At 44.3% G+C, this 26,825-nt stretch overlaps 1 protein-coding gene across 8 annotated transcripts in view; it reads left to right on the top strand.

Annotated features, from left to right (window-relative positions):
* Positions 1 to 26,825, top strand: part of LOC126868826 (cell adhesion molecule Dscam2-like) — a 134,367-nt gene that overhangs the window by 30,773 nt on the left and 76,769 nt on the right. For 6 of the 8 annotated variants that reach the window (XM_050624735.1, XM_050624730.1, XM_050624737.1 and 3 more), the window contains one exon: positions 3,975 to 4,067. In XM_050624735.1, the coding sequence (XP_050480692.1) occupies positions 4,010 to 4,067 (58 nt within the window). In that variant the 5' untranslated portion in view covers positions 3,975 to 4,009. Of the gene's footprint in view, positions 1 to 3,974; positions 4,068 to 10,368; positions 10,638 to 26,825 lie in introns of those variants that run through there. The other 2 variants (XM_050624733.1, XM_050624736.1) reach the window with 2 other exon arrangements.

The raw sequence follows: 26,825 nt of genomic DNA on the forward strand, positions 1-26,825 counted from the left end.
GTTCGTACGTCGCCTTGCCCGGCGTACCACGATCCACCACTGGTGCGACCGTGGCAAGATCCTGTACGGCTTCTTTCCGTTTCATGCCGCTTCGCTCGTCCTTTTACGTCGATCACATTTTACTCTCGACACCTTCCGCGTGCTACGTTGATTTTCCTATCCCTACATACGTGCTTTGCATTCGCGAGAGAAACGATTTTTGCTGGTTTCATCGGGAACTTGCATCGACGAGCAAAGAGAAAGAGGAAGAGAGAGAGAGAGAGAGAGAGAGAGTCAAAGGTTTGGAGTTTGAAAACATTTTACGGTTACTTCTTCTTGCTCGATTTATAGAAGTACGCTCAGGTCTGTAATATTTTCTTAAAGCTAGTCAAATAACTGCTTTCCGAATATTTTTTTTGCTTTGACTTCTTCTTTTACTTTCTTTCTTTTTCCTTCCTTTTTTGCTGCAATGCGTCTTTGTCTTTTACAATATGTTTCACGTTTTGCAATCGGTAATTCGTTCGCGACGGGAAAATGGCGCGTCAATTCTCGTTCGTAAACTTAATTGTGAACGGAGGGAATTGCTTCCCGGTTCCGTTTCATCGCCAGTCGGATAAAGGTAATTTTGTCCTTGCCGCGAGAACAATGTGTTACCCGATTCGATCCGGTCGACGGATATATTCGCGGGATGACCCAATCTTCGGACCTAGTCCAAGTCCTCTTCCATCTCCGGGTTCTGTGTCCCGTTCCGCGAAAACTTCTTTAATCTTCCGAACGTTCGAGAACGAACGTCTTTGCCGATATCAGTCGCTGCCATGGACAGGTTGAATGCCAAGGATTTGCAAGAAACGGAAATCGAAAGATCACATTCGAATCTCTCAGAAATTATGAAAATATAGGAAATAAAAACTCTTTGTTTTATGTTTCGTTGATACTAGCATTATGGCGTTCGTGTCATTTTCATCGCACATGTGCCTCTCTATCGTAAAAAAAGTTTCAAGAAACTATGAAAGAATTCTTTTACGTACGCATGTCTTCCCACTCCAATTTTATACTGAAATTTTTCTCACTGCATCGAAAAAAAAAAAAAAAAAAAATTCATAGACGAAGAATAAATTGCACGACGATAAATAAAAGTCCTACATTTTATACATTATCAAAATTAGGCTAATTTTAGTCGTAAAATTAAGAGGTATTTTTCGCTTCCGTTTTTTCGCTGAGAATGATGAAAAGGGAGGAAGACAGAGGAATTTAGACGAGACGAAAGGATGGTAGGTTGCATATGACGTTCGAATGCGGGTGAAACCGGCTAGATGGCTGGCTGAAACGAAGGGTACAAGCGAGGGCGGCGGGTGTAGGTCGTCTCTCTGACGGCGAGACGAGCGAGTGTAAGACTAGAATGAGGGGCAAACGTGACGACGGGGCCGTGAAGCGAATCAAACGATTTTACGCTCCAAATTTCAAGTCTTTGAATCAGTCAGCGTGGAGAAGAAGTAAGAAATGGCAAAAAGTACAGTTATTTCGTTTCCCACTGAAGTGCCTGTATTCGTTTCGCCGTATCCAGTCACTCGTCCTTCCGGTGTCGCGATTGAAGATTATAAGGCAAGTCAACGAGACGCGAAACGAAGATATATCTCTTTTTTTATTCCGATATTTGATCGTAAATAAAACGCTTATGGGGGAATATTGGCAAATTTGTCGAACGGAGATTTAACGTAGAATATATAATAACTTAAGCTGTTTCGTTCTCAAAATTGTTCAGTAGAATTTCGAAATTGGTGATCCGTCGAACGATCTTGCATGTGGATTTGACTTTAAACTCGTAATTCAATACCAAACGGTATTCTTCGTTATCTCATAAATGTTGAGCGTATGCATGATAAGAGTTATATTAAACAGTACACGGGGTTATCGCAGAAATGTCAGTTAACGTTGGGGTCCGAGTATATTTTGTCATAGGGGCGGAGCAAGGGGTGGGAGCGACCGTTCTTCCATTAATGCGCAAAATCGTATTTGCAATAGTAAAATACAGTTAAGTAAACACAGCTGCGCCGCATTGCGTTCTCTCAGTGTAGTTTAATGACGCTAGAGGCAGCTTGCTCTCGGTCTCTCCACACCTCACTAATTAGTAAATATGTTGCGTATTTATAGCTTTATAAAGTGTTGAATATTCGTGTGCGCCCTGGGTTCTCGATAATTTGGAGAGCAAACGTCCCAACGTCGCCTTTCCATCCGCCACGAATACACTGTTTCGGATGCTTCTAAAATCCATAATCATATTTCGGTTTTAGAGATGTAATGTACCTTTTTGTTATTTTTCACTATTGTCATTAAGCATTAATAGATCGTTCGGAAATTCTGTAACAGTTTTATCTTGTATTTTATAGGATTAAAAGAGAATTACTTATTTTACTTTCGTTAAATATTGAAATGTTAGACTCGAACAAATACTGCTTTTGTTTGAAAAGAGAAAAATCCGGAATTGGTTAATTAAAAGTTTCGTTTTTGCAAGCGATATTGGGTATCGTGTATGGATAAAGAATAGGTAAAATATATCACATTTCAACCGACATGTTCAATGTTATCCGTTCTATTTCACTGTCACTCACTCTGATTTTTATAAAACTCTCTTAATGACAAAAAATATTCCGCAGTCTGGCAAAAACTTGAGGAATTCATTCCTGAAAAAGACGGCAAAAAGACTTGTGATTTAATACGATGGATCGTAGAAAATCGTCTACAGGAACATTTAAACGCGTGTTAATTCTGTGAAAATATAGTACGTTTAGATTTTTCCGTATATTTCAACGTACCAAGTAATCCAATAGAGTTAAAAAGTTCGCTTTAGGGCGCAACAACGAATTCATTGAAGCAATTTTGAAAGTATCGCGGCATTTAGTTTGACGCAACACGGCTGCGGTCGTTAACCGCGTCTTTTTCTTCCTGGACTCCGGACTGGAACGAATTCAGCGTTTTACGAATCGTCACAGTTCGCGGCACGTATATGTATATGCACATGGCCATTCAGTCGGCGCGAGCCCGGTGAAAAATCGAGGCGAGAAAAAATGTTCAATATTCAAGCAGTACCAATGGAGAAAGAAAGCGTCGGTGTGCGACGAGCAGCTAAACTCGTAAATAGAATACAACACAACCGTTGTGTATTTATATTCTCTTTGCGAGGACGACGATTCCTTTGCGTGTTGCCCAACAAAATTTATCCTTGCCCGCTTTGAAAGGCCTGCACGATCAAAGCGATCCCGAGCTTGCGTTCGCGGCTCGCGAGCGAAACATTCGCGAAAAAAACACATATCCAATCACAATATAATATTTCGTTTGAACCGATACGATACCGATACGATACCGATACATCATCGAGTTTTAACGTGGCTTCTTTCCGAAGCTTCTGTTCCCTTTAAACGGGCATGCCGATAGAGAAGAAACCTATAGGATATCTATCTTTGTACATGTAGAAAAATAGAAAAAGGAATGGGAAGAGAATAGGAAAGAAAATAAGAAAAGAGGATGAAGAGGAAAGGGAAAAGAATAAGAATATCGACGTGTATACAAAAACGATCCTTTGGCAGGTACGCATCGCGTGTTTTATGATTATGTACGTCGCATGACGCGCACCGTCTGGGAGGACTTTCATTGAGCGGACAAACCCCTAGGCACGGATTGGAGAGGAAAAAAATTGTCGATACGGAGTAGGGGTTTGGGTACGAAGCGAAGGGGGAATAGGGTGGCTTGGGGGCGAGAGCGTAGAACGGGCAGTCTGCCAGAAAGGACGGAGCGAAAGGTGGGATGAGGTCTGATCGTGAGTATGCAATGTAACAGAGAGGGAGAGAAGGAAAGGGATGGATGAAAAGAGAGACAAAGCAGTAGAGAAGAGGGTGGATGAGTTGGAGAGAGAAGGACGGGCTAGAGTTGGCTGGGATACGCGGATAGCGGATTGGGATGGATGGGTTGATTGATTGGGCACGCTTGTATTGTTTCAGGAGGAAGCTGAATCGACGTAACGGTCTACGCCAGGATGGCCAGTTGGCCGTTGAGAATCGTACTTCTGTCCAGCACCCTCATCCTTGTCCGCGGTAAGTAAGAACACAAATCTCCTGGTTTGTACTTCTGCTGGTGGAAATCATGGCCGTTGGATCGTTTCGTTCCGTCGTGTTCCGGTCGTCGTGTTTCGGCCGTCGGCCATTTCACCGTCCGTAGACAGGCAATACCATGGGGGATATGCTCTGTTTCACCGTAAGCGGGAGAGGGAAGTGCGTTTAGCCGGGTAAATATTTGCGTCTCTGAACGCGAAGCGAGAAAATGAGAGACGTCACCGGATTTTCCAGGAACAAGAAGTATTCGGCCAATAAACTGACTTCCTCCAGAGAAAAATAATTTGCCCGTTTGTTCTTTTTCAGGGACGAATTTGATTTCCATCTTCCGTATAAACCCCATAATGTTTCGTTGTATCTCCTTTCTTTAGAGATACAAATATATGGAAACGTAGCGAATAGAATATGTTTTCCTGCCGTTTTTACTATTCTTTTTCATTTTCTTCGTCAAAGATAATAAAAACGACAGATGAGCGAACGATATTGAAAAGTTTTAATATCGCGGAGTTACCTGTGGCATCGAGTCGAAGCACGTCGGTTTACAGAAACGGCAGAAAACGCGTATTTGCTCCGGTCGTTTTCCAACTCTCTTTTCTCGACAAGGACGGGCCTCGAATCTGTTTTCAACCGAAGTGTCCGGTGATTGATTTTCTGCCACTAGACGATCTGTTGTTCACCGTTGCTCAATCACGCGACGAAAGTAGCACCGCAGGTGTCCATTTAAATTATAGACGCCAGTTTCATTTATTTCAGAATCCATTATCTTGGCAACTTCTCGCGTAATTTGTAAGCCAATCCAAGAAGTGTAACTTCGTACTCGGCTTTCCTTCGAACTTACGTCATTAATAACTTTCTCCTGGCCGGGCAGGTCGGGGTGATCGTTGGAGCCACTGTCATCGATTAATAACTTCGCGAAAACCGTTCCACAGAAGTAGCAATGATCGCGTTTAAACGAACGATACTCGTAAATAAAAAGTTCGTTACGGGAAGTTGGCTTTCACGTTATTTAAATGCTGTCGTTTCACGATCGAGGTGGAAACTTTTGTGCTCGAATTCTCCAAAGTAATTTCGTTCCGAGGCGATCGAACCGTCGGTGATGTCTTTGCCATCCGCTGCAAGTGACCGACTTTTATTTATTGCACTCCTATAAACGTTCCTGAGAGTATTAAATCGTCGGTAAATTCACCGTACTTTGCTCTATGGCAATCCGAAACCCCGTTGAAAAAAACACGTAAACATCTGCGTTCTGTAGACGATACTTGTTGCCTTCACTTTTGACTCTCGTCTCCTCTGTTCCTTCTTTCATTTTGATCTCATTTCTTCCTTCGCTCCGTGTATATTATCTTCGAGTTCTCTCAAGAGACGTTAAAGCAATGCCATGGCTCTTCGCATAATCAAAATACCATACTTAGTGAACTAGAAGGATATAAGATTTTGACTCGAGATTACGAGCGTTGGAAAAGTTAGCCGATATCGAATATCATTGCAAATGCGTTTCAACGTTGTCTTTCTCCTCACGACGCTCGTAAAAACTTTTTAATCGCCACTATTCGCGAATATACCGTTGCCGTGTTTTCTCGTCTTCCTCTGCCTCGTCTTCCTCTTCCGTTGCCTCGTGTGAAAGACACGAGTCGCCTTCTTCCATTCCCCTCTATTGGTCCTCTGTCGAGGCAGAAAACTCGCACGGACCTATGCTTTACAACCTGCAGAGAAATTTTTCCCTCGGATCCTTGAGAAATCGGTTGGAGAAAACATCGAATTCGTGTTATCCCAGCCGCGAAGTTCGTCTTTCAACGCGGCTGTCTCCGCCAACTTTTCTCCGCCACTTTCTCACCCTCGAATAGCGGGAGAAGGGGTTGATAGAAAACGAGGGGAGAAAGGGACACGTGCACACAGGCGCGCAAGCTGTCCAATACTCGCTTAAAATGTAGAGTACGTGCAGCGAGCAGCGCACGATTGCCAGTAGGTTTCCGACCGTAAGCTATCGCGAAGGGGAATAGCGGAGAAAAGAGCGTGGAGTGATTTGGGAGGTAGTTGCGGCTTGACTAAAGAGGACTGGGTATGGAGGATCGACCGAGAGAGAAACGATCGGAGGGAAAAGAAGAAGACGGTAGATAGGGGAAGGGATGGGAAGACGAGGGTGAGGGGAAAAAGAGAAAAGGAGCAAAAGGAAGAAGAGAGCAGGAGGCGGGCTACGACGGTGGTGTTAGCAGCGGACGATGGTGGCTTAAACGAGAAAGGAGGGGCGCGGTGCTTTCTTAAAGATGTGAGTCGGGGCGCACTTGTTGCGCGAAAAAGGAGTATGGGCGATGCCAAGGAAGGAAGGAAGGAACAGGCGTGTGCAGGCTCGGAAGCGTGCAAAAAGTGGGGGTGGGGGGTTGGTTGGGACGGGGGCGGGGGTTGAAGAAAAACGACGCCGAGCAGAGAAGGAGATTTGACGGCGACGGTGAAAGTTTCAAGGGAGGGAAGCGAGGAAACGATAGGGGATGCGGGGTGAAGATACGGTTGGGGAATCGAATTGATTCTCCTTTACGGGCTCGCGTTACTTTTCTTTACCGTCTTGCCATCCTTGCCTCTTGACCGTGCTCTCTCTTTTAAGTCTCTCTCTTTCTTTCTCTCTCTCTCACTCGCTCGATCGCTCGCTCGCTTCCTCGGAACCGTTCCTTTCGCTCGTGTTATTTATTTATCAGCTCTCGCACGTAGCTTTCCTCAACCTCGTGTAAAGGACCTGACGAGCCTGCACTTCGACCGAACCTGCTTCTTCGAATCTTTTACCCGGACTATTTCTTTTCTCTCTTTCCGATCGCTCTTAGCTATTTTCTCTTCTCTCGGCAATCCTATGGTCCGTTGTATCTGCTCCCTCTCTCATTTCGTTCGCTCGTCGTTGGACGGCGAAAGGTAGTTCTTTCACATCGATGCGAAGAATCGGCACTCGCCAATTGCGTCTGGAGGATGAGAAGACTTATTGGGATTCCTTACGGACAACGGTCCTCCAAGGCATTCGCGATCGATCCTCGAGCGTGCGACCAATCGAGACGATCCATTGGTTATGGTGAATATCGTATATCGAAGAAAAGTAATGGCCCGAGAGATGATCGATAACGAGTAGTGGACAGCTTGAGCAGGTCCATCGCCTTTCCTCTTTTACTCGCAATATATAGAAGACACGAGTAACGGTGGAATGGGACTATGCAAAGAAGTATACGCCGTGCAATAAATTATTAATTCAAGACGGATTAGATCCTACCGAAGAAGCTGAAAGAGAAGAATGGTGCTTTTAAGTTTATTAGCCGTGGAAGAAAAGACGGAACGCGAACAGCTATACTCGAGATAGGTCCGGTAGACCCATTGAACTTCGGGCTTGAGAGAATTCACTACGTTACTTATTTATCAGCATCTACACATACGTGGCTACGATGCAGCAAGCGAATCCGTTCAAAGAACCACGCGACTATCACCTCCTGGGAAAAAGGCACTTTCCGCGTGAGCAGATAGAATCAACCGGCCCGGATTGGATTGGAGCCTCAAGGAAAAACTTATTTGGATTCCTCACGGATATAAGAAGATCCCAGGGCTGCTTTTACTCGGAACTTGGACGCGAATTGATCGATATCGTAGGGACGAGTGCTTCGGTCATATTGATCGTGGAATCGAAATTACGCGCATAATTTCTCTCGTTTTCCCCGTGACTTGTTCTTTAATCGAAAAGATTAAACGCCAAAGGCTACGCGTGCCTTTACTTATTCAACTTTTTCCAGGAAACTTGACTCGAAGGTATTACAGTGCCCCGTCGAATAAGAAGCGTTAAGTAACAACGTAGGTAGAGAGTAACAGTTTCAAGGTTTTTTCCTTCTTCTCCTCTTTCTCGAGCTTGTTACGAGAAAAACGAAGGTGAAACATTTCTCTGGCTTGCGTTTCAAGCGTTCACAAAGAAAATTGTTTTATACGCAACAACTGTCCTTTACTATCGGTCTTTTAAACTTTATCTCCGTATCTGATATCGATATTTCTCGGGATAGAAACATACGTTAGACCAATGCTCGTGGGAACTTCTTCTTTTCGAAGGCACGAGGAATCCGTCTTGCGCGAAACCTGTCCCTTCTATCGATGCTGCGGCGTGCACATTCTCTTTTCGCGCTTCTTCGATTCTCTTGCGACGAATAACCGCGTATCTGCAGCCATTCGTCGTAAATTAGGATCCTAACGCGAACGTTCTGCGAAAGAAATTTATTTTGCAGCGACACCTGTATCGATTTCAAGATTATCACGATGCCGTCGTAGTACGCGACTTTGTTAGAAATAGCTGGACAAGGAATACAGATAGACGAACGAAGATATTGTATCCGTGAGTTGGTAATTGAGACTGGCTGGATGTCCTGCTTCCATCAAACGATAACTCTCGATCTCCATTCGTGGAACTCTACACGCTGGAAACTCTCCAACGTCATTTAGGATGTCTACATTCGCCGTTGAAGTTCGATTGGATCTGGTTTTCCCAGAATTTAACTGAGCGTATGATTTCGAGAAGTTTTACGAGGACGCGACTCCGGTCGAGGTCATTTTCGATGAACACTCAATGGTCACCGATAATCCGCGATAATATTCGCATTGATAGGAGCGTACCAAATTTGATGCAATCTATAAGGGGGAAAATCCTCGGGAAAAGGAGCTCGTTGAATTTTCCGATCGCCAAGTTCAGCCGGATGGAGGATTTCTGTTTCGCATGGAATCGAGCAAGTTCGTAATTTCAATCCGAATTTATCGAACGGTTAATTGAAATGAAGCAGGTAATCCGGCTCCCGAGCGATTTTTTCCCTATGTACTACTATTCGGCGAAGAATCCGCCTTTATCGAGTCGAGGGTGAACCTTCGAAGCGGCAGGAAACTTTCGTAAAAGAATTCAAATTAGACGATCCTCGGAATTTAACTATCCCATTTGAGGTTCGCTGATGAAATTTTCGACTAGGAGTATTGAACTCGCCCCCTTAGCGCCGCGCTTCCGACGTGTGCCTTATTTTTACACTATCGATTTCCTTCGCCTCTTTGACGTTGGATATTGCATTATTCAACGATCCTTCAGGTTCGTTCGTGCTATTCCGACTCTCTTCGTATACAGGACATTACAGATCCCTGCGTTAATCCCGTTCACTCCTCTCATTTCTTTCTTTCTTTCTTCCTTTCTTTTGCCCTTCTTTCTCTCTTATTGGTTAAACGTCGACGCACTCTCGTCGCATAATCGCGTGTCACGTTAATTATTTCACCAAAAGTGGAGAAAGAGAGCTTTGTAGAACATCTGCGAGATCATTTCGTAATCGGATCTGTGAAAGAGGATTTTCATTGGCTGTCCCTTTTCAAGAAGCAGCCGCTGTATCCGCCGTGCTCCATGAACCAGGTACAATACGTGTAACACTGGCATGAATTATGCTGCTCCAGGAACAGCTACATCATATACCACAACCGCAATTGTTGAACCCCGTCGGGGTTAGAGCGGCGATTTTAATTAACCGCATCGTAAGGAACACAACTGCTTGTTGTTTTCACGATCAAGTGAAACGACGTTTTCCGCTTGATTAATACTTATTCGAGACCAGTGGATTGAACCTTAGAGAAAAAAAAAAAAAAAAAAAGGAAGAGAAAGAAAAGATTGCTTTTATCATTATAGACGTTGCAGTAATGTGTAATACGTAATACGTTGGTATATGGTACAGTTGCATCAAGCGCTAAGCAAATACATTTTCGAGTGTTTGCGATGATTCTGATGGACGATAAGTTCGACGTAAAAGAGACGCATAGAGAACTTCCGGGAAAAACAGCGAGAAAACTTATGCAAAGTATGTTATTGGTGACCCGCTGCGAGTATTCCCAGAATTGCAGGGATATAACCATGTTTTAGCCAGACCATGCGTATACAGACGCACATCTGTTTCCCGTTCAGCACTAAATAACAACTACGTTATCGATCGCAGCGTTTACTTGTCTCATGAATTATACAATGATACAACGGCGAATTTAAAGCAAGGGCAAGGTTAAAGAAACAGTAACGAAAGAAACGGAGGAAAAGATTCAAGCTACGAAAGTCTTTTCACGCGTTGATGTCACGGTGAGTTTGTCTCATTTATACACGGCGTCTGGGCTTTAGTCCGCGTCATTCTCTTCCGCGGAAAGTGTTAAATAAACAAATTTTATGTGCGACCGGGCAACGAGTTAGATGAGACGGCGCCGCAAAAGAAACGAGGGGAACGTGACAGTATCAACACCGACACGTAAGGTAGTTTCGTCGCGGAGTCGGCGCAGATGGCCCCGACACGATCCTCGCGTTCAAGCGTCGCAGACATTTAACGAAAGGCGACCGTGAAAGAGACGTCGGGCGATAAACGGGCGTCGTTTTCACGTGATGCGAAACGACGTCGCCGCGTTTGCTGCGACTGCTAACGAAAAGAGTGCGTGTAACTGTGTAGCCTCGATTACGCGGGGAAAAGCCCTTTTCTCCTCGTTTATGTTGGCGTGCGCACGTTTCCTTCCCCACCGACGTTTCCTCGTCAATTGACAAAGGTCGGTTTGCACGAGTAGCACGGCCCGTTAAAAGGGATTCACGATACCTAAACTCATTTATTTTAATTTCCACGTGCGGCTCAATGGATTCACGATCGGTCAACTGTCGTGTCGATAGGTTCCTCCGTTAATTTTCATATTACATTGACGTATACATAGTCGTTGGCGCGATTCAATTACTCGCGTAACATTTGTTGATCGCATTGGCCGCTTTGAAGTAACAAAGCTTAAATGAAACGTTTTTAATTGCTTCTAATGGGAACAAGTCTGCATTTGTTTTCGTATTGACGGCTAATAAATCAACGTAAATATTGTCGCTGCCGAGGATAAAAGAAAATATAATGGAGCTATATATTTTTCAATTCTCACCAATGTACTGATATTCTTGTATTGAATACGAATCGAATTGGACGATTGAAAGGTTAATATGGGTTTCTCGACTATCATGAATATGGAGGTGAACGATCGTTCGTTACCCATTCTGCTATTACGTAATCGCTTAAAATTAAGTGATATTACTCATTAGCGCGGCATCGACGAATAAAATTAAGCCGGTGAATCTGGATAGTTACGTAATCGATATTAAATCGCCATGTTACGAACGACCGGTACTCTTCATTAGTCGAATGTATCGCTATTACCGTACAAGTTTCGTTTCAATAAAAATTTTACCGAAAAATTCAATTCGATTGTCCAGGATTTTGTTTCCATCGTGTGAATAACTAGATTCGAAAGCTGTAAGGTGTGAACAGAAAGTTTAGTATGAATCAAGAGTCCTATTTAAACATTCGTCCTATTTAAACATTCAACCAATTCTAAGCTGACATAGGACCGAATGTACGGTCTAATTTCCCTTTTGAAGTTATTCTTGGAGAACTACAAAGATAGACAAGCGCAAATAAAGATAATAAAAACATTTGTGAAATTATATCTACGGGAACTGTATGGTTCAGCCTGATCTACGATATGTTGATCGGTATCGATCACCTAGAAAGGATTTCTCCAACTCCGTGAAACTTCTAATTAAACGAGGAATGTCGCGTGGCAATAACAAAACAGCGTAAGGTCCAATTGACGTTGCTGGCTTAATAAACGTAATTACTACAGTCGCGTCTACACAGCATCGAGAAGAGGCACTCGTTCGGCTAATGACACGGACGTCATTAATCGCAACGCGAACACCGACACTCGATCCGAGCAATTAAGCCAAATTTTTCATTGGTCTACGCGTGCGAAACATTCTCGCGATTGCGATTTTCATTTCAGCCCGTGATATTTCATCGTGGCCGTGTAATTTGCGACATTAACTCGCCCCCTTCCCGGCCGAGCACCGTATAAATCCGGTTGAACGTGAGGCCATGCGTTCTCGTACTTGCGAAGAACGGTTTTTCATACGGCTTTTTAAATGGTTTTTCAAACGGCCCCCGGTCTATTTAAACCGTGGCGAAACGCGAGAAGAAACTCGCTCGGTTACACTTGCCAGCTTGTTGTTTATAAATTTCTTTTCTGTTTATCACGCGATCGTATAGTATAGTTTCCACAAACCGCGTGGTTACACTTTTGCAAGGAAACCCGGCTCCCTTGGCTCGTGTTTCCACCGCTGAATTCGCGTTTGGCGACGAAAGAGAACGTCAGCAAAATGCGTTTACTAAATTGACGCGATCTTCGAACCGCTGTTGAAAGTGGTAGCAGATAAGCGTCGAATGTTGGCGTTTACCGCCATTCACTTACCGTTTTCTCGCGCTTTTTCTGTAGTAATCCAATTTCTAATGCTCGTACAAATGTCGTAAAATAACGGTATATGAATATAGAAATATTGTCAAACAATACGACAATAAGGATTACAGAGACGAGTATAAATATTCGACGGACAAAAATATACTTCTGTGGAATGTACGTAATTAAAATTTAGAAGGTATTTGAAATAGTTTTTCAGCTGGAGAAAGCAAGAATATGCTTTTTCGCTCGTATTTGTAGAAAAATATTACTTTCTTTGCAATTTTTATTATCGCGCGAACATGCGTTTGTAAACAACCGAGATACCGGCTAGAATTGTTGATCTCTGATCGGCTTTCTTTCTTTTTCTCTCCTCGTTAATTTCAGCATGTGGCAAGTGACCTGTATCGATCCAGCCCAATTTCCGCTTCCGCTTTGCTGCATGCGCGCGTCTTGTAATATCGAAGACGCCCACGTAACGCTTTCACGGTACAATTTCTCCGCATTCTCCCGACGTCGCGGAATTATTGGGAAGGTATTGAAGTATATCGGGCCGCGCGCAATGTTAGGCTTTCACGGGACAACAAAGGCGATTAAACCGCGTGACACGGTTATGACGTCTGCTACAATGGGCGCGAATATTGAATAGGCGGCGCATTGATAATACTAATCACGTGCTTACATTTGAGCGGTGTTATTAATACACGACATTCTCAGTCTGAACACGCGTCGTTTCGAGCAATTTATCGTATCTAATTTCGACGGGATCACGAGATTCGAATAATAACATCTCGCTCGGCAGGGAACGAGCGAGTACAGCCGGAAACGACGAACTGCACCCGAAGGCATTTCAATTAACAATATTCGTACAACTTCACGGCTTTCCGATTCGAGAGACAGAGAGAGAGAGAGAGAGAGAGAGAGAGAAGTATCTACGTGGTAATTTTCTTGGCGCGAACGGGTCTCGTCGTAATTGAACGGGGATAAAACGAATTGAATTATTTTGCGTGCTGGCGGCTTCCAGGTCGAAAATCCACGATCGTAGAAACTACTGCTGCTCTTCCTAACCGGCGAGAGTTCATCGATAACGTTTAACGATCAACGCGATACCCTTCTCTGCGAAGCAACTCGAGTACCTTCGAAGCTTTTCAACTACCTCGTGGCATAAAGAAGTCGCGAAAATATAGTTTAGAGGATTTACACCAGCGCGTCCAGTTTTCACGAAGTTTCTCCAGCCGGTGTGACGGCCGAGTACGCGCTTCATCCTACCGAGAAGGACTTTGTTAATAACATCAGCGCCACGAGCAGCCCACTCGACGGCTTATTCACGCGTTCCACCAACTATTTCGTTTGCAAGCTGTATACTTTGCGCAGGAAAATCGTAATGTCCGCGTTGAATTCGCGACTGTAAATTGAGGAAACGAGCAATTACACGCCTGCCTCGTAAATGGACATCGTGTCGCGTCGCGTGGTGTCGGTTTGGGTGCATTTAATGCACGCACGTACGCGCACGTGTATCACCGCTATACAACATTGCGTTTACAAGCTGGAACCACGAACTTTCTCGTCTCGTGCCGTGAAAGACGTCTCTCGTAGCTAGGTACTTCGGAGTTAAAATTCGATCGAGGAATAGCATTACCGAAAATAATTTCTCGCAACGATTTTACCAGGATCGATAAACATTTCTGATTATTTCGTTCGATGTATTCCGATGTGATGGGCGGATTTGTCGCGTGTTAATCTCCTCCTACGGGAAATTCAGATATTTATAATATCGATATTTCCGACGGGATAGCCGAGAGGGAATTAAAAGAAAACTGAATTACAAATTACAGAGTGACGGAACACGGTCCCCTCGGATGCCTCGCATAGCCTGCAGGTCTCTGACCCCACAAGTTTCGACTTTTGACACATTCCGCGTGTAGACGTACGTATCCGAATTCGGCCGGCTCGATGTGTTGGTTGGTTCGTGCTTGTTAACTAGTTAAAGCCATTGTGTTCGTACGACGAAGCGTAGGTATGACGACGGGCAGGTCGGCGTACCGAGGCCTCGTTTTGCCTGGCGGGCGCGCCCCAGAGACGTATCTGGAGATGTCTGGAGATGCGAACGACGACGACGTCGACGACTAACGCTGTACAGGCACACAGGAACCTCGGTAGATGAGATGAAACGCGTTGGAAACAAGAGGTTCCGTTGGTTGAAAAAGGAAAGGTGATTAGGCCGAGAACGCCAGGCTTCCCTATCGGCATCGTTTCTGGTACACCCCCAACTCTGAGTCGATAATTAACAAGCCAGGCCAGTCGAGTCACTTAGGCGTGCTGCATCGTCGTCTTTTTCGTTCTCGTCGTCCTTGTTGTCGTCGACTTTACCTGTTCCTCGTCGTACTCGTAATTCCTCCCCTTCCTTCTTCGACTCGATCCTTCTCTCCTTCTCCCCTCTTTCTCTTTTTTTTTCTTTTTTTTTTAAAGTACGATCCACCTTCTCTGTTTCGTTGCACGTCGAAGCCGAAGCCAACGCTGCGAACAGCGGTTTAATTGTTAACGAGAAAAGTTTGCATTGTCGAGTGCAAATCCCCGTACCGCCACGCCATTCTCGTGCTCGTTGCCCTCTTTCGTTTCAACCCCTTCTCTCGCTCTCTGTCTTTGCTACCGCCGTTACGTATTCCAGTAACAAATTCCGTTGAAACGTTGGATCGTTGTCGATCCTTCTTTGTTCTCCTTCCATCGCCGCTCTTCCCTTCTACTCGACCTCTAATAAAGAGTCTAATAGACTCTGGATCGACGTACTCATCGTCCGCCGTGAATGCAACTCGTTGTAACCTCTCGCTCGGCACGATCTTCGTTGGTAGTAATAACGGCTGGTGAACGCAAACGAAACGCGCGATCATCGAGCTCCCTCCCGACCACTTTTAGTCGGTCTCTTCCTCAACGATATAGCATCGTTTTCCGAAGTAGTTACGAAATTGTTGCTAATTGAAGTATCGTTCCAGGTTTTTTCGCTCGTACTAGTCTACTCCAAATCCTGGCTACTTGAAATTGCTGCAGCAACAATAAGTTTAAAAACTAATGGTACATGGGCGACTATAACTGTTATTCTTTTGCTTGTCTCGCTTTGAGTACGATTTTTCGTAGCTATTTTGTTCGACTTTAGTCGGTTTCCGACCCGGTACACGCGTACAACGGCTCTGCCTACAACCAAGAACAAGTTTAATTGATCGATATCGTAAAACCGGCGGGCGTTGCCTGTGTGCAGAAAGGTGTCGCGTTTGATCCGAGGACACGGCGCTTCTTTGCGTGGCTTTTCCTTTTTCGAATAAAGCCCAGAGGCAAACGGCTGTTATAGCCACGGATCTCTCGTTTACACGCCGCGCGTATCCGTTGTGTGAACCATGCGCAGACTCGGGTCGAGTTCTTTGAACCCAGGGCGCGCACGATCCCTCAACGCGAGCGGCGCATTTTTCTCTTTCCGTTTTGGCCTCGCTCGTGAAACCCGTTGCTCGCAGCCGTTGTTTCGACAGGAATGCTCGGATCCAGACTCGTTCGGAATGAGAGAGGGAAAGAGGGAAAGCGAAGGGCGACAATCGTTGGCGAAGGGAAAAATGGATGGAGGGCAAGCTTACGATACTCGCGTCGGGATAGAAGAGGTCGCAGTCGACTCGAATCCGGTAATGAGAATATCGAGAGGGACGATCCATCTTCCACGAGGGTCACCGAGCTCCGGAACTCGTATGACGCACGCCTCGACACTCGTTAACGAATACTCGATGAAACTTGCGCACTTAGCCCGAGCGCTATCGGCTCATATTTTTTTCCCCTACCCAGCACACTCCTTCACGGTTTCTTTTTCGTGACGCGCGTGAGCGAGCATTCGCGTCGCTTTCTGAACCTGTAACGCCGGTTTTTCCAGGGAAAAAATTAATTTACTTCGTATGTCTTCGGCTACCGGCTGAATTTGCTGAAAAGCTTTAGCCGAGCCTGTACCAACCAGGAAGAGGAAAAAGGGTAACTAGAGGTGAGAGAGAGACAGAGAGATGAGAAAGAGATTAGAGGAAGAGAAGAGAGAGAGAGAGAGAGAGGGAGAGAGAGTGGCAGACCGAAGCAGAACCATAGGGTGCGTCGAGAGTATAAGTGCACCAGAGGGGGTGACTACTACCACCATCTCCCTTCTAGTAGCGAGGGAGGGTTGAGTTTCCTATGGTTTAATTGGGCGCGAAATCATTTCCGATGCAATGCGCGCGGATGCAGCCGCGACGACGAGTAATCACCGTAAAAGCTCGACTTCTCTCTCCCTCAAGCCGTTTCCTATCTCTCCTGCTGTTCGTTCCTTCTTTTTCTTTTCTTCGTTCAGTTTGCCGCTCCCGTTCGCACGGTCGCTTGCCTTCTTTCTTTCACCCTTCGCATTCTGCTAGCGCGCGACCGTCTTCTACCATAATTCGTATCGTTTCTGAAGGCTCGTCGTTCAAAAGGAAACCGCGGATCGATACAAGCACCAGTTGCCCGTTTCCATTTATCTTATTTGTCATTGACGATTAACCATTCGTTCGAGATAATTCTGTCACAGAATCAATTCGTCGTTCGCTCTCACCGATATTTGTGATACTCGCAACGAGCAGCGTTCGTTTCCGTGACTCTACGGAAAAATACCAAAGCGAATTCAGTGACGCGATCACTGGCGCGGTCATCGAGTATAATCAACGTGATTTGCTCGTTTCATCGTTGACAGCGAATTGTTCAATCATACTGTGACGCAGTTGTCGAGTTCTAATGAACACAGTCAACTCGGATAATATTCTCTGGCTGTCGTTTAGAAACAACGTCGAATCCCTAGATGCGGATCGAATTAGTTGAATCGACGCAGTTCGATGCATGCATCGCGAAACTTGCCCGCTATGACCTGCCACATCACGCCGGTTGATCTTTAACCGCGGTTTATCCTGACTGTGAAACGACGCAAGTTAAAACAACACCGTTGCTCGATAAAATTATTTAAATGCGCCGCTCGATTTTATGCGTATCGGGAATCGTAGCGGTATCTCCATTTGATCATGGCACGATTCGGTCGAGTACCATCGATTGTTTTAAAGTCCAGTGGTCGATTTATGAATCGCGCGGACTCGCGCTTTCACGCCCGATTTAATCGAGACCGTTGTACGATCATTATTGTCGACGTTTTATTCTACCGTCGCGTAAAATAACAACGATCCTAGCGATATTAATTTCCCGACCGTATTGGCCGGTCACTAGGTGCAGATTCCAGTTACACAAACGCGTATTCTCGCGAGAGCGTGCCTGCTTAGCCGCAGAACGGAAACACGCAAATTGCGCGCCATCATCGTCGCCGTTGGATTTCCGATATTCGGTAATTTCCGCATGGCCGCCGGCGTCAATATAGTAGACGTTATTAGCGGACTTATGCGAGCCTCTGCTCGATTTAAAATTAATTAGACCGAGTGCAATCGGTTCTCTAGACGATTCTTTTATATAGGGTGAGTCAATAAGTACTATGTAAAATAACTTGTTAGCTATACCAATTACCCGTTAACCTATTGGTTTTATCGAAAAACGTCAAACGAATTATATTACATTTCAAGGAACTCGTCGAATGAGTGTAAATTTATTTTTTAATATCTTATATTTTCCGGTATATCAGGGTGATCTTGAGTTTTCTAAATGGCGCTGAATATTTTTTTTTTTTTATAATAGTCGGTCCTCAGATTCACGATGACGGTAATGATACCAAACATGCTTCGAATTGTTCCAAAATATCCAGTTGCTTAAACGTTCTATTCGTTCGTTATCTCGTTAAATGAATTCCTCTCTAACAAATGTTTTCGATCAGAAAGAGTTTCCGAACTTGGCAGAAACGATCCGTCTATAATGTGATACGATACAAACCCTACGTTTGCTCGTCTGGTTCGTTTCACGGTTAATTTACAACCAGTCTGGGGGGGGGGGGAGAGAAAAAAGAGGCCATCGTATCGTGGACCATTTAATCGCGTCGGCGACCATTGTTCAAAGTGAAAAGCATCCTGGCGAGGACAGATTGCATCGTACAGCAGGAACGGTGGACTTCGATGTCTCCGGAGGTAGTTCATGAGATGCTGGTACGTCGCTGCATGAGTTACCGCGTATTATAGCGCGACGGAAACGGCTTTTGTGTCGTGTGCCCGTGAAAGGCACGACTCCGTGGCCAACTATCGCGTCCAATAGCTAAAGTAGACGGTTATAACGAGGATGCTTTGTAAGTCGCTTTTCCGTTCCTCGTTCTGCGTTTGTCATATCGTTATCGCGGGAAAGTTAAACGTGGAAACGGAAGGTCGTTGACACACGCCAAGCACAAAAGGCCAGGAAATTGCAAAAATACTCGCGGGATCGGGCCGCTTTATTTTAATAACGATGCTCCTGCCCGACCATAGGGGAGAACGGCCTATCGTTAGCGTCGTTGGTAGATTAAATTCGATCAATTAAATATATTGAATTGTCTCAAGTTCGCTTCGTGGAGGGGACGAGATATCGACGTAGACACGCGTACATACTTAGCTGGATTATATGGATTACAGTTGGTAGAGCTGACTTTATTGAACGCGTCAGCGTTCTTGAAATTAAATTTCTTTCGTGATAATTATGGCTAAAGATAGGTACGAAGAAACGTAGAATTAGCTAAATCTTCGTCCGAGGGCTCTTTCGACTCGGCGAATTCAAATGAAAATTTCCGAATATATTTCCGAGTAATGATAGGAACGGACGATGCGTATTATGAAAGAAGAGAGAAGAGGAACAATATAATTTTTAATCTATCAAAAGCAAACAATTTAATTAATTACTGTATCGATTCATGGACTTGTTTCGTTCGTGTTTATACTTGTTGATTATGCACGTAACACGCGGGAAATTTATTCATTGATTTCATTGATTTCATTGATTTCTTTTTACCCCGAGTATATTTTATAGTGGGAAGGGGTACTTTATATTCGAATAAGCAAATTTATTCCCATTTTTTATCATCAACATTTCTAAAACTGTTTAACATAATCATTACTTTTTCAAGATTAACAAATAACACATTTAAAGGTAACTTTTGTGAAATCTGCGAGATTGCTATAGTTTTTCTGACATTACAGTGACTTATTGGAATATGAAACTTTATAACAAAGGAAACTACACGTCGTTTTAAAAATTATGTTCAATCTACTTTTCTCAAATTTGAACGAATTATAATGCACTTAGAAAGTGTTAACTTTCAACTCCAATCTTTCCACATAATTTCATCGTTCGACGTAACATTTGTTATCGTAAAATTTGACCAACTTCTTTCAAATCAAATTCAAGTAGGCGATGGTTGCGATCGATCGAATCGTTTCCCGTTTAATTCTCGGGATTGGCCCGAATGAAGCAATCGGTTCGAACTTGTCTATCGGTCGAAGGAAACAGTGCCGCGTCTGGTTGGCTGGACGATTTTGCAACGTGGTAGGAAACTTGGCGCAGCTGCTACCATCGTCACTCACCTTCTCGCCCACAATTTATGCTAAGTGAATTAACATTGATCTGGCCGGGAAATATGGGTTCGTTCCGGCAGACAGAGACGCGCTCGGTCTCCACGCTCCGCTATCCTTCCGGTCGTAGTGTATACGAATTCCGTACGCGCGCACGCGCTGGTACTTACATGTCCTGCTTTAGTCCTCACCTGTCGTCCCTTAAGCGTTACAAAGACTTCGTTCGATCGGTTTAATACGAACAGAAGCGCGCCATAAAAGGGACAACACTATAAATTTGTGTAAAATAAGAATAATCAATTAAATGCGCTAAAGTATGTTTGAACTGCGATTTTGAGGAAGCGGACGATGCAGAAGCTTATAGTTGGTATGTTTATGTTAACACTAGAACCACGAGAATGATCAAAATTAGAAATTTTTAATTTTATTATGTAGACCTAGCGCGATGGTGTATATTTCGCGTCAATTTCCCATCTGAAACTTCAATTTCACGTGGTCAGATGATCATTGAATAACGAACAGGACAGCAGAGAAAATTTACACAATTTTTTTCGAATGATACATCGTCGGATACAAAATTATTGCGATAGCTGGATGGCGTGTCATGCGAGAAGCAATTAACCTGGATGATTCAGACGTGACATATGGTTCCTTGTCTATGGTAAACATAGTAGTCGCGCTCTCGTATAACGCGGATGCGTGAAATTTCGTTTCTGTATCAATTTGACGGTACAAATTGAGCCGGTGTACGCTTCAAACTGATCGTTAAAAATTGTCGTTGAACGCGGGTGGTTGAACGCGGCCGAAGGGACACTGATGCACCTCGATAGAATGTGTGTATCTATACATATGGTCGCGCAGAAACCAATTAACCTATATTCGTTCTGACTCCGTTTCGTCCTGGCGATTCCCGTAATTATTAGAGACAGCTCGTTATGCATTTTATATTTAATTTTCGTTTATAAGTTCTTCTCATTGACTGTCTAGTCCGTTCTTTCTCTGTGTACTCTCTTCTTTTTTAAAAGTTATGATATTTGTATCTTTGTTCCCCTGTTGGCTCGTCGATCCCTCCTGTTCCACGCTTTTATTCAACTTCTGACTCGTGATTGAGAAAAATAACTCGTCCAATTTTTGAAAGAATTTTTGGCGGGAGAGTACACTTGTCGATTTTTACGGTCGCTAGTTACGAGCGGCAACGAACAAAGGAATTTCGGGGATGTGACACACTGTATTCGATTTAGAAGCTAATGAAGGTCGTCGCAGACCCCGGTGAATTCAAAGAATGCGAAGTATCCGATGGAATCGCGTGCGTATACATCCACGAACCTCGCGGAAACGTATAATCATGGGATACATGCATCCTCGAGGACAATCTTTTTCCTTTCGAATCGATATCAGATTGTGGAGTAGCTTGGGCTAAAAAGGAAACAAAGAAGAGAGGAGTGAGTGGGTAGATACGCGCGAATACCGTTACCTTTTTCCACGCGGCTCCGATACATTTTGTATACAGGTACCCCATCTGTGCTGGAAATGGCATTTTAAATCGATTGATCGACGAACAGATTTTACCTCGGTTCGACGGACTATGTGAAAATAATTGTGCGGCCGAGCTTTGAGGATCGCTCACGCGCGTCCATAGTTCCGGAACGCTCCGCAAATTCTTTCTCCCTTGAAAATACCGTCAATCCGCTGTAAATTTGCGGATTCCGCGCCTTTTTTTACCATTCACGCAGCCTCACGGTTAACAAACGGACCAAAACGGAGGCGATCTGCATTTTTCCCTTAAAAAATGTTTGATTAGCTTCAATTTCGTGCACGACTTTGATTTAAGATAACGCGAAGATTGAAATGTCTCAGAAAATAGATGGGCCGATAATCTTTTCTACGATAAAGGTTCTGTGTGTCACGAAAAAATTGCAGATGTTTATACATTTATGAGAGACCTGATGGTGTAAAAATGTACAAAATACGCATAATGCGAGAAGGTATACAAGATACTGAAAGATATTCAAAGTATTCTGCATATGCGATGGTGGAAAGGAAACTTCAGAAAAGAAATTCACGATAATATCGTTATAAACGTAAAACATGGGAATGCTTCACGGATTTCTGCGAAGAAAGTTTGAGGAATCGGTGGAAGATTCATTTTTCTCGGTCGAACTCGAGTGGATTGAATTCCCCTAATTGCGCAAAACGGATTTCATTGTGGTATAGCGGGAAGGTGAAAGCTCGAACACTAGTTGCTTTCTTTGTAAAAAGAAATTCCATTCGCAGTGTAATTCTTCTCTTGTTTTATACTTTTGTCGAAATCTCACTCAGCGTACAATGTTACACAACGTGTGATTCCATAGTTATTCATCTGAAACATCGCAGCTGCATCACGGTTGATTCTCTTTTCATTTTGCCTTCGTTAGCCAATCTCATTCTCTCGGTTCTTAATCAAATGGACATACCGCGCTGCATTGCTTTCATCGAACACGATATAACCAGTTCCATGAATTTTATTAGTCGACGTTAAAATGCAACGCTCTGGCAGAGAAGCGTGTCAGATAGAGAAGGATCAGTCGAGAGATCACCTAGCAATCAATACTCGCTAGCACCGCACGCGAATTTCCCGCGATTTTGGATACAACACCATCACGATCGAAATAAGCGAAGCTTCACGTCCGAAAGAATATCGCCGACGTTAATGTGCCGCCCGACAGAATGCCGTTATCGTTACGATTAATCGCTTTTTATGTCAAACATCGGAAAAACGAATTCAGAGGCTAAGCTATAAAAAGTAAACTAACCGAGTTTCAATTCGCCGGGAATTGAAAAACGAAAAAAAAATGGAGAAGCAAAGAAACGCGAAATAAATTTCTCGCGAACAAAGCGTGTTTTTAAATGCAAACAACCGTGAAATTACAGTAATTGCGAGTGATATATGAGTTTACTTGAGGTAGGAAAATTTCAACGAAAGAACACGGATATTCATGATGATTAAACGCTTCGCGATCGCGAAAAATTGCACGGTTATTGTTTTTCAGCCGCGAGACCGCGTAACTTACACGATAAATACGATTTTTAATTCCGTATATTTGTTCCTGTAATAGACGTAAACGAATGGTCGGGTTGGCTAATTTATATTTCATATTTCAAACAGAACATTTCCGCGTGTCGAGCTTCCCGTACGATGGTGCATCGCGGCCGATTACGATGCCCGCCGTAAAGCGTGCCCTGTCGATGAAAAATTAGAACCAATATTTGCCGGATGAAATAGGCGATGCGCTGAATAAATCTGGATAAATGCACTTTTCCCGGAACAAGGGGAACGAAAGCCTTACACAGCCTCGATGGATTATTCCATTTAGCCGTGAGGTATTACGAGCGCGATGCAGCTACGAAATTATGGGAATAATCGACAGTGCATAATGTTATGCGCGCGTGGCAACGATCGGGAATATCGATTCCGCCACCTGATGAAATTTATACAGGCTTTTCTCGTACGAAAATGTGAATTATTCGATTGATGCTTGGACATATCGAATAATATTGTACAAAGAGGCACTTAGAAAGAAGTATTTTATTTCTTTCGATAGGAGAGAAAAGGAAAATATTCGAAAGGAAAGCCACGACAGAGTATCAGGAAATGTATATACAGCACATATGTGTACATTATAAATCGAATAACTTTTTCCGATATCGTTTTCCAGTCGATCCGTCCAATAATATTTCCATTCTTCGGTTTGTGAACGTGAATGAATGCAATGTCTTAAATCGGTTCCGGTTGGATTTAACTTTCTTCGCCGGGAACTACGGTAACAAGCAACTCTTTCTCTACTCGACGAAGGGGAATTACGCGATTACGCGAGAATGATCGCAAACGACGTTATTATCAGATGAGAAACGAGAGATAAAAAAAAAAATGATGGATGAATAGAGCACGCAAACAACGTGTGAGTGGACGAATCGACTAACCAGCGGTTCCGGACGCAAACTTATCCTCACTTATCCCATGCACCATTTCGACGCTATCATGGTACCTAATTATTAGATGTACGAATGTTAGCGTGCTTACATTGGCCGCTTTGAAAGTGGTTTACCTGTGCATCCCAGGAAATTTGATTCTCATCACGTAATGGGGAGCCAACGTGACATTGCATTTTCATGAAAACACACAGCGTATTTGGGGAATAATGCCGGGGTCGTGTCCACGCTCGTTTTTTCTTTTCTTCGTAGCACTGCCGATTTTTTCTCGTTTTTCCTTCTTTCTTTGTTCTCTTTCCTCGTCTTTTCCATCGAAACACGAATAAATTTTCACGTTAACGCGTATTCGACCCAGATAACGTGCACTTGTGTCTGTACAAGAGCGTAAGCCAGATTATGGAACCGGTGAACCATACGACGAGATGCACATGTATGTTATGCTTTCTTTTGGCTGGCGATTGGTCAAACGTTAAAACGTTCGAGCGCACCGAAGCTGGCGCGCAACGGCCATTAATTAGCCTTTACCAGAACGCAAATATTCAGCGATTAACCGGCGAGAATATGCGTAGCGTGTGCGGGCAGTTTTTGCCCCTAGTTAAGCGAGTCCCGAGAGAATTAATCTCCTGTCATGGGGCGGAACAGGTTTGCGCAGGGTGGTTCTCCAATTATAACGAGCCGCCCGAGGTTCGTTGGCGGGAGAAAGCGGGATAATTGGAGAATGGTCCAGTTGAACGATCGGGCACGATCGGTTAGTGAAAAGCGCGCTCAGCGAGGAATCAAGGACGGCGCTGGCAAAAGAGAAGGGAGAATAACGCGGTACTTAGGATCGTTAAGTTTATATCGGTCGCATCGAACAAGACAGGTGGTGGATAATAAAAATTCCAGTCACGAGAATCATCGTGGCTTTTCAAAAAGTGTACCCCCTCGACAAGGGCAAAAATGCCTTTGGGAGCGGCAGGCTCTTTGATTCGGGGACTAGGCGGGATCGAGCGATACACGCGCCGATAAGTCGCCTCCAGTCACATCCCTCGGCGCGTTCAGCTTGGAGCGCGTTTCGAAAAAGTCGTGAGGGAGGACAAGCGAGAGCAACGAGCGAGGGGAAATTGATAAGAAGAGAAGGACGAGAAACGTGTAACGAAAGAAGAAAGAGAAAGAGAGGGAGAGCGTATCGGAGGAAGTACAAAGGGACGGGAGGATCGATGTCCGTGATAGACAGAGATGGGGCAGAAAAAAACTGATGGAACGGGTGGAGCTGATGAAAGAAGAGGTATGCAGATAAATGACGACGATGATGGAGGGGAACAAAGTAGCAGGAATCAAGTGAGTGAGAAAGAGTGAGATATAATTGATAGGGTGAGGACGAAGAAGAGTGTACACCTATGCAAGTGAAACGAAAGAGAGGGAGAGAGAGAGGGAGAGAGAGAGAGAGAGAGAGATTGCAGGGATTGGAGCAGGGGAGCATCGATGCGGAGGGGATACAGGTGGGATATAGTTGGGACAGGAGAGAGAAAGCGTAAGCAGAATGGAGAAAGGAAGAGACCTGGGAGAGACAGAGAGAGGTGCATGTAGCAGGTATGCATACGTGTGAGATGCGACGCAGTCCCTGGGGACTGCGTTAATTCCAGGGGACCTGATTAATCGGAAACAGGACTATCGTGCAAATAGGCGCGAGATAACCCCGCCGTCCACCGCGTCCACCTATGTGCGAGCATGTCCTCTCTGGCTCCATAATGCATCCTGATGGTGGCTTCGATCGACCCCATTCCTAGATTTAGAGTTAAGTCCATGGATATGGGAGGAGCGCGTCGGATCGCATCGATTTAATTACGATCGATCTGTCAAGCCGATGACGTTGTGCAACCAATACCGGCCTTCCCCTTTTCTATTCCCGTCTATATCGTGGTTTGCCCTAAATTTCGAAAATGTCCAGTTCACGTGGACGCGCCAGTTCGTCGCATTCTGCTTCGCGTCGTTCCGCTTCACGGTCTTGACGTTCACGTTCCAATCTACTAGCAAGTAGTAAGTAACTCTCAAATGAAAATGATAAATTATTATTACGGTTGGCCCAAAGAAGGCAGAAAATACGATCCTACGTACATGCCTAGAGACTCTCTTCTTTGGCGTTCGAGGATTAATAACTTAAGTTCACATTCACTTATCTCATTAATATTCTGATAATCTCGGTAATGGAACAGAGGAGCACGAAATGAAACTCTTTGTTTATTCAGTAGATGGACCATTGCTTTTAAACCAGATTTAGAGTTGCACTATATATATGTACATATATATATAGCAGACATTTTCACTTCCTTATACCTAGAAAGATTACGAAACTTTTACTCTTCGTGTATGCTAAAGTGAACGTTTTAAAGGTGCAAGATGTCGACATCATCGACGAGACATCTTTCCCGAAGTATCTCTAATTTCTCGAGATGATCCATTTGGACCCACAATTACGGACCGTCCGAATTTTCAAAGATACACGTCTGGTTGCGTTTCACATAGCTATACGGGCACATGCCCGCCCCCCGTCACAGTATTTACACGCGAGGCAGAGGCGAATTCAAAAGAGTGTATATAGTAGGTAAAGGAAAAGAGAAGTTTAATTTATTTGGAACCGCGATTCGCATCGGTGGTGCGGAGCTGTCACGGTTGTCCGGTGTACCGCGACTTGGACCGAATTACGAAAATGTCTGGTCCACATGCTCCAGTTGCGTCCGATCACGTCGCTATTATCGGATGCGGCGTCCGTGCATCCTGGGTTTCCACCGAAGTAAACGTGAACTGTTCCGTTCGCTCGTTATGGCGAGTGAATTTTTAATTTATTTCGCCGACGGACTTTCTGTACGCGTTCTCGAAGAAGTCGGCGCCTATCGAACGATGGTACAACTTCCGTGGCGACTGGCAATCAGATAGAATTTCCCCCTCCTTCGTATTTTCTTTTTCTTCTTCATCTTCTGCTTTTTAGTCTCCTCGTTTAATTTCCTCATAGAAAGAACTTGCACAGGGA

The sequence above is a fragment of the Bombus huntii genome, chromosome 8 (assembly GCF_024542735.1).
Source record: "Bombus huntii isolate Logan2020A chromosome 8, iyBomHunt1.1, whole genome shotgun sequence".
Lineage (NCBI taxonomy): Eukaryota > Metazoa > Arthropoda > Insecta > Hymenoptera > Apidae > Bombus > Bombus huntii.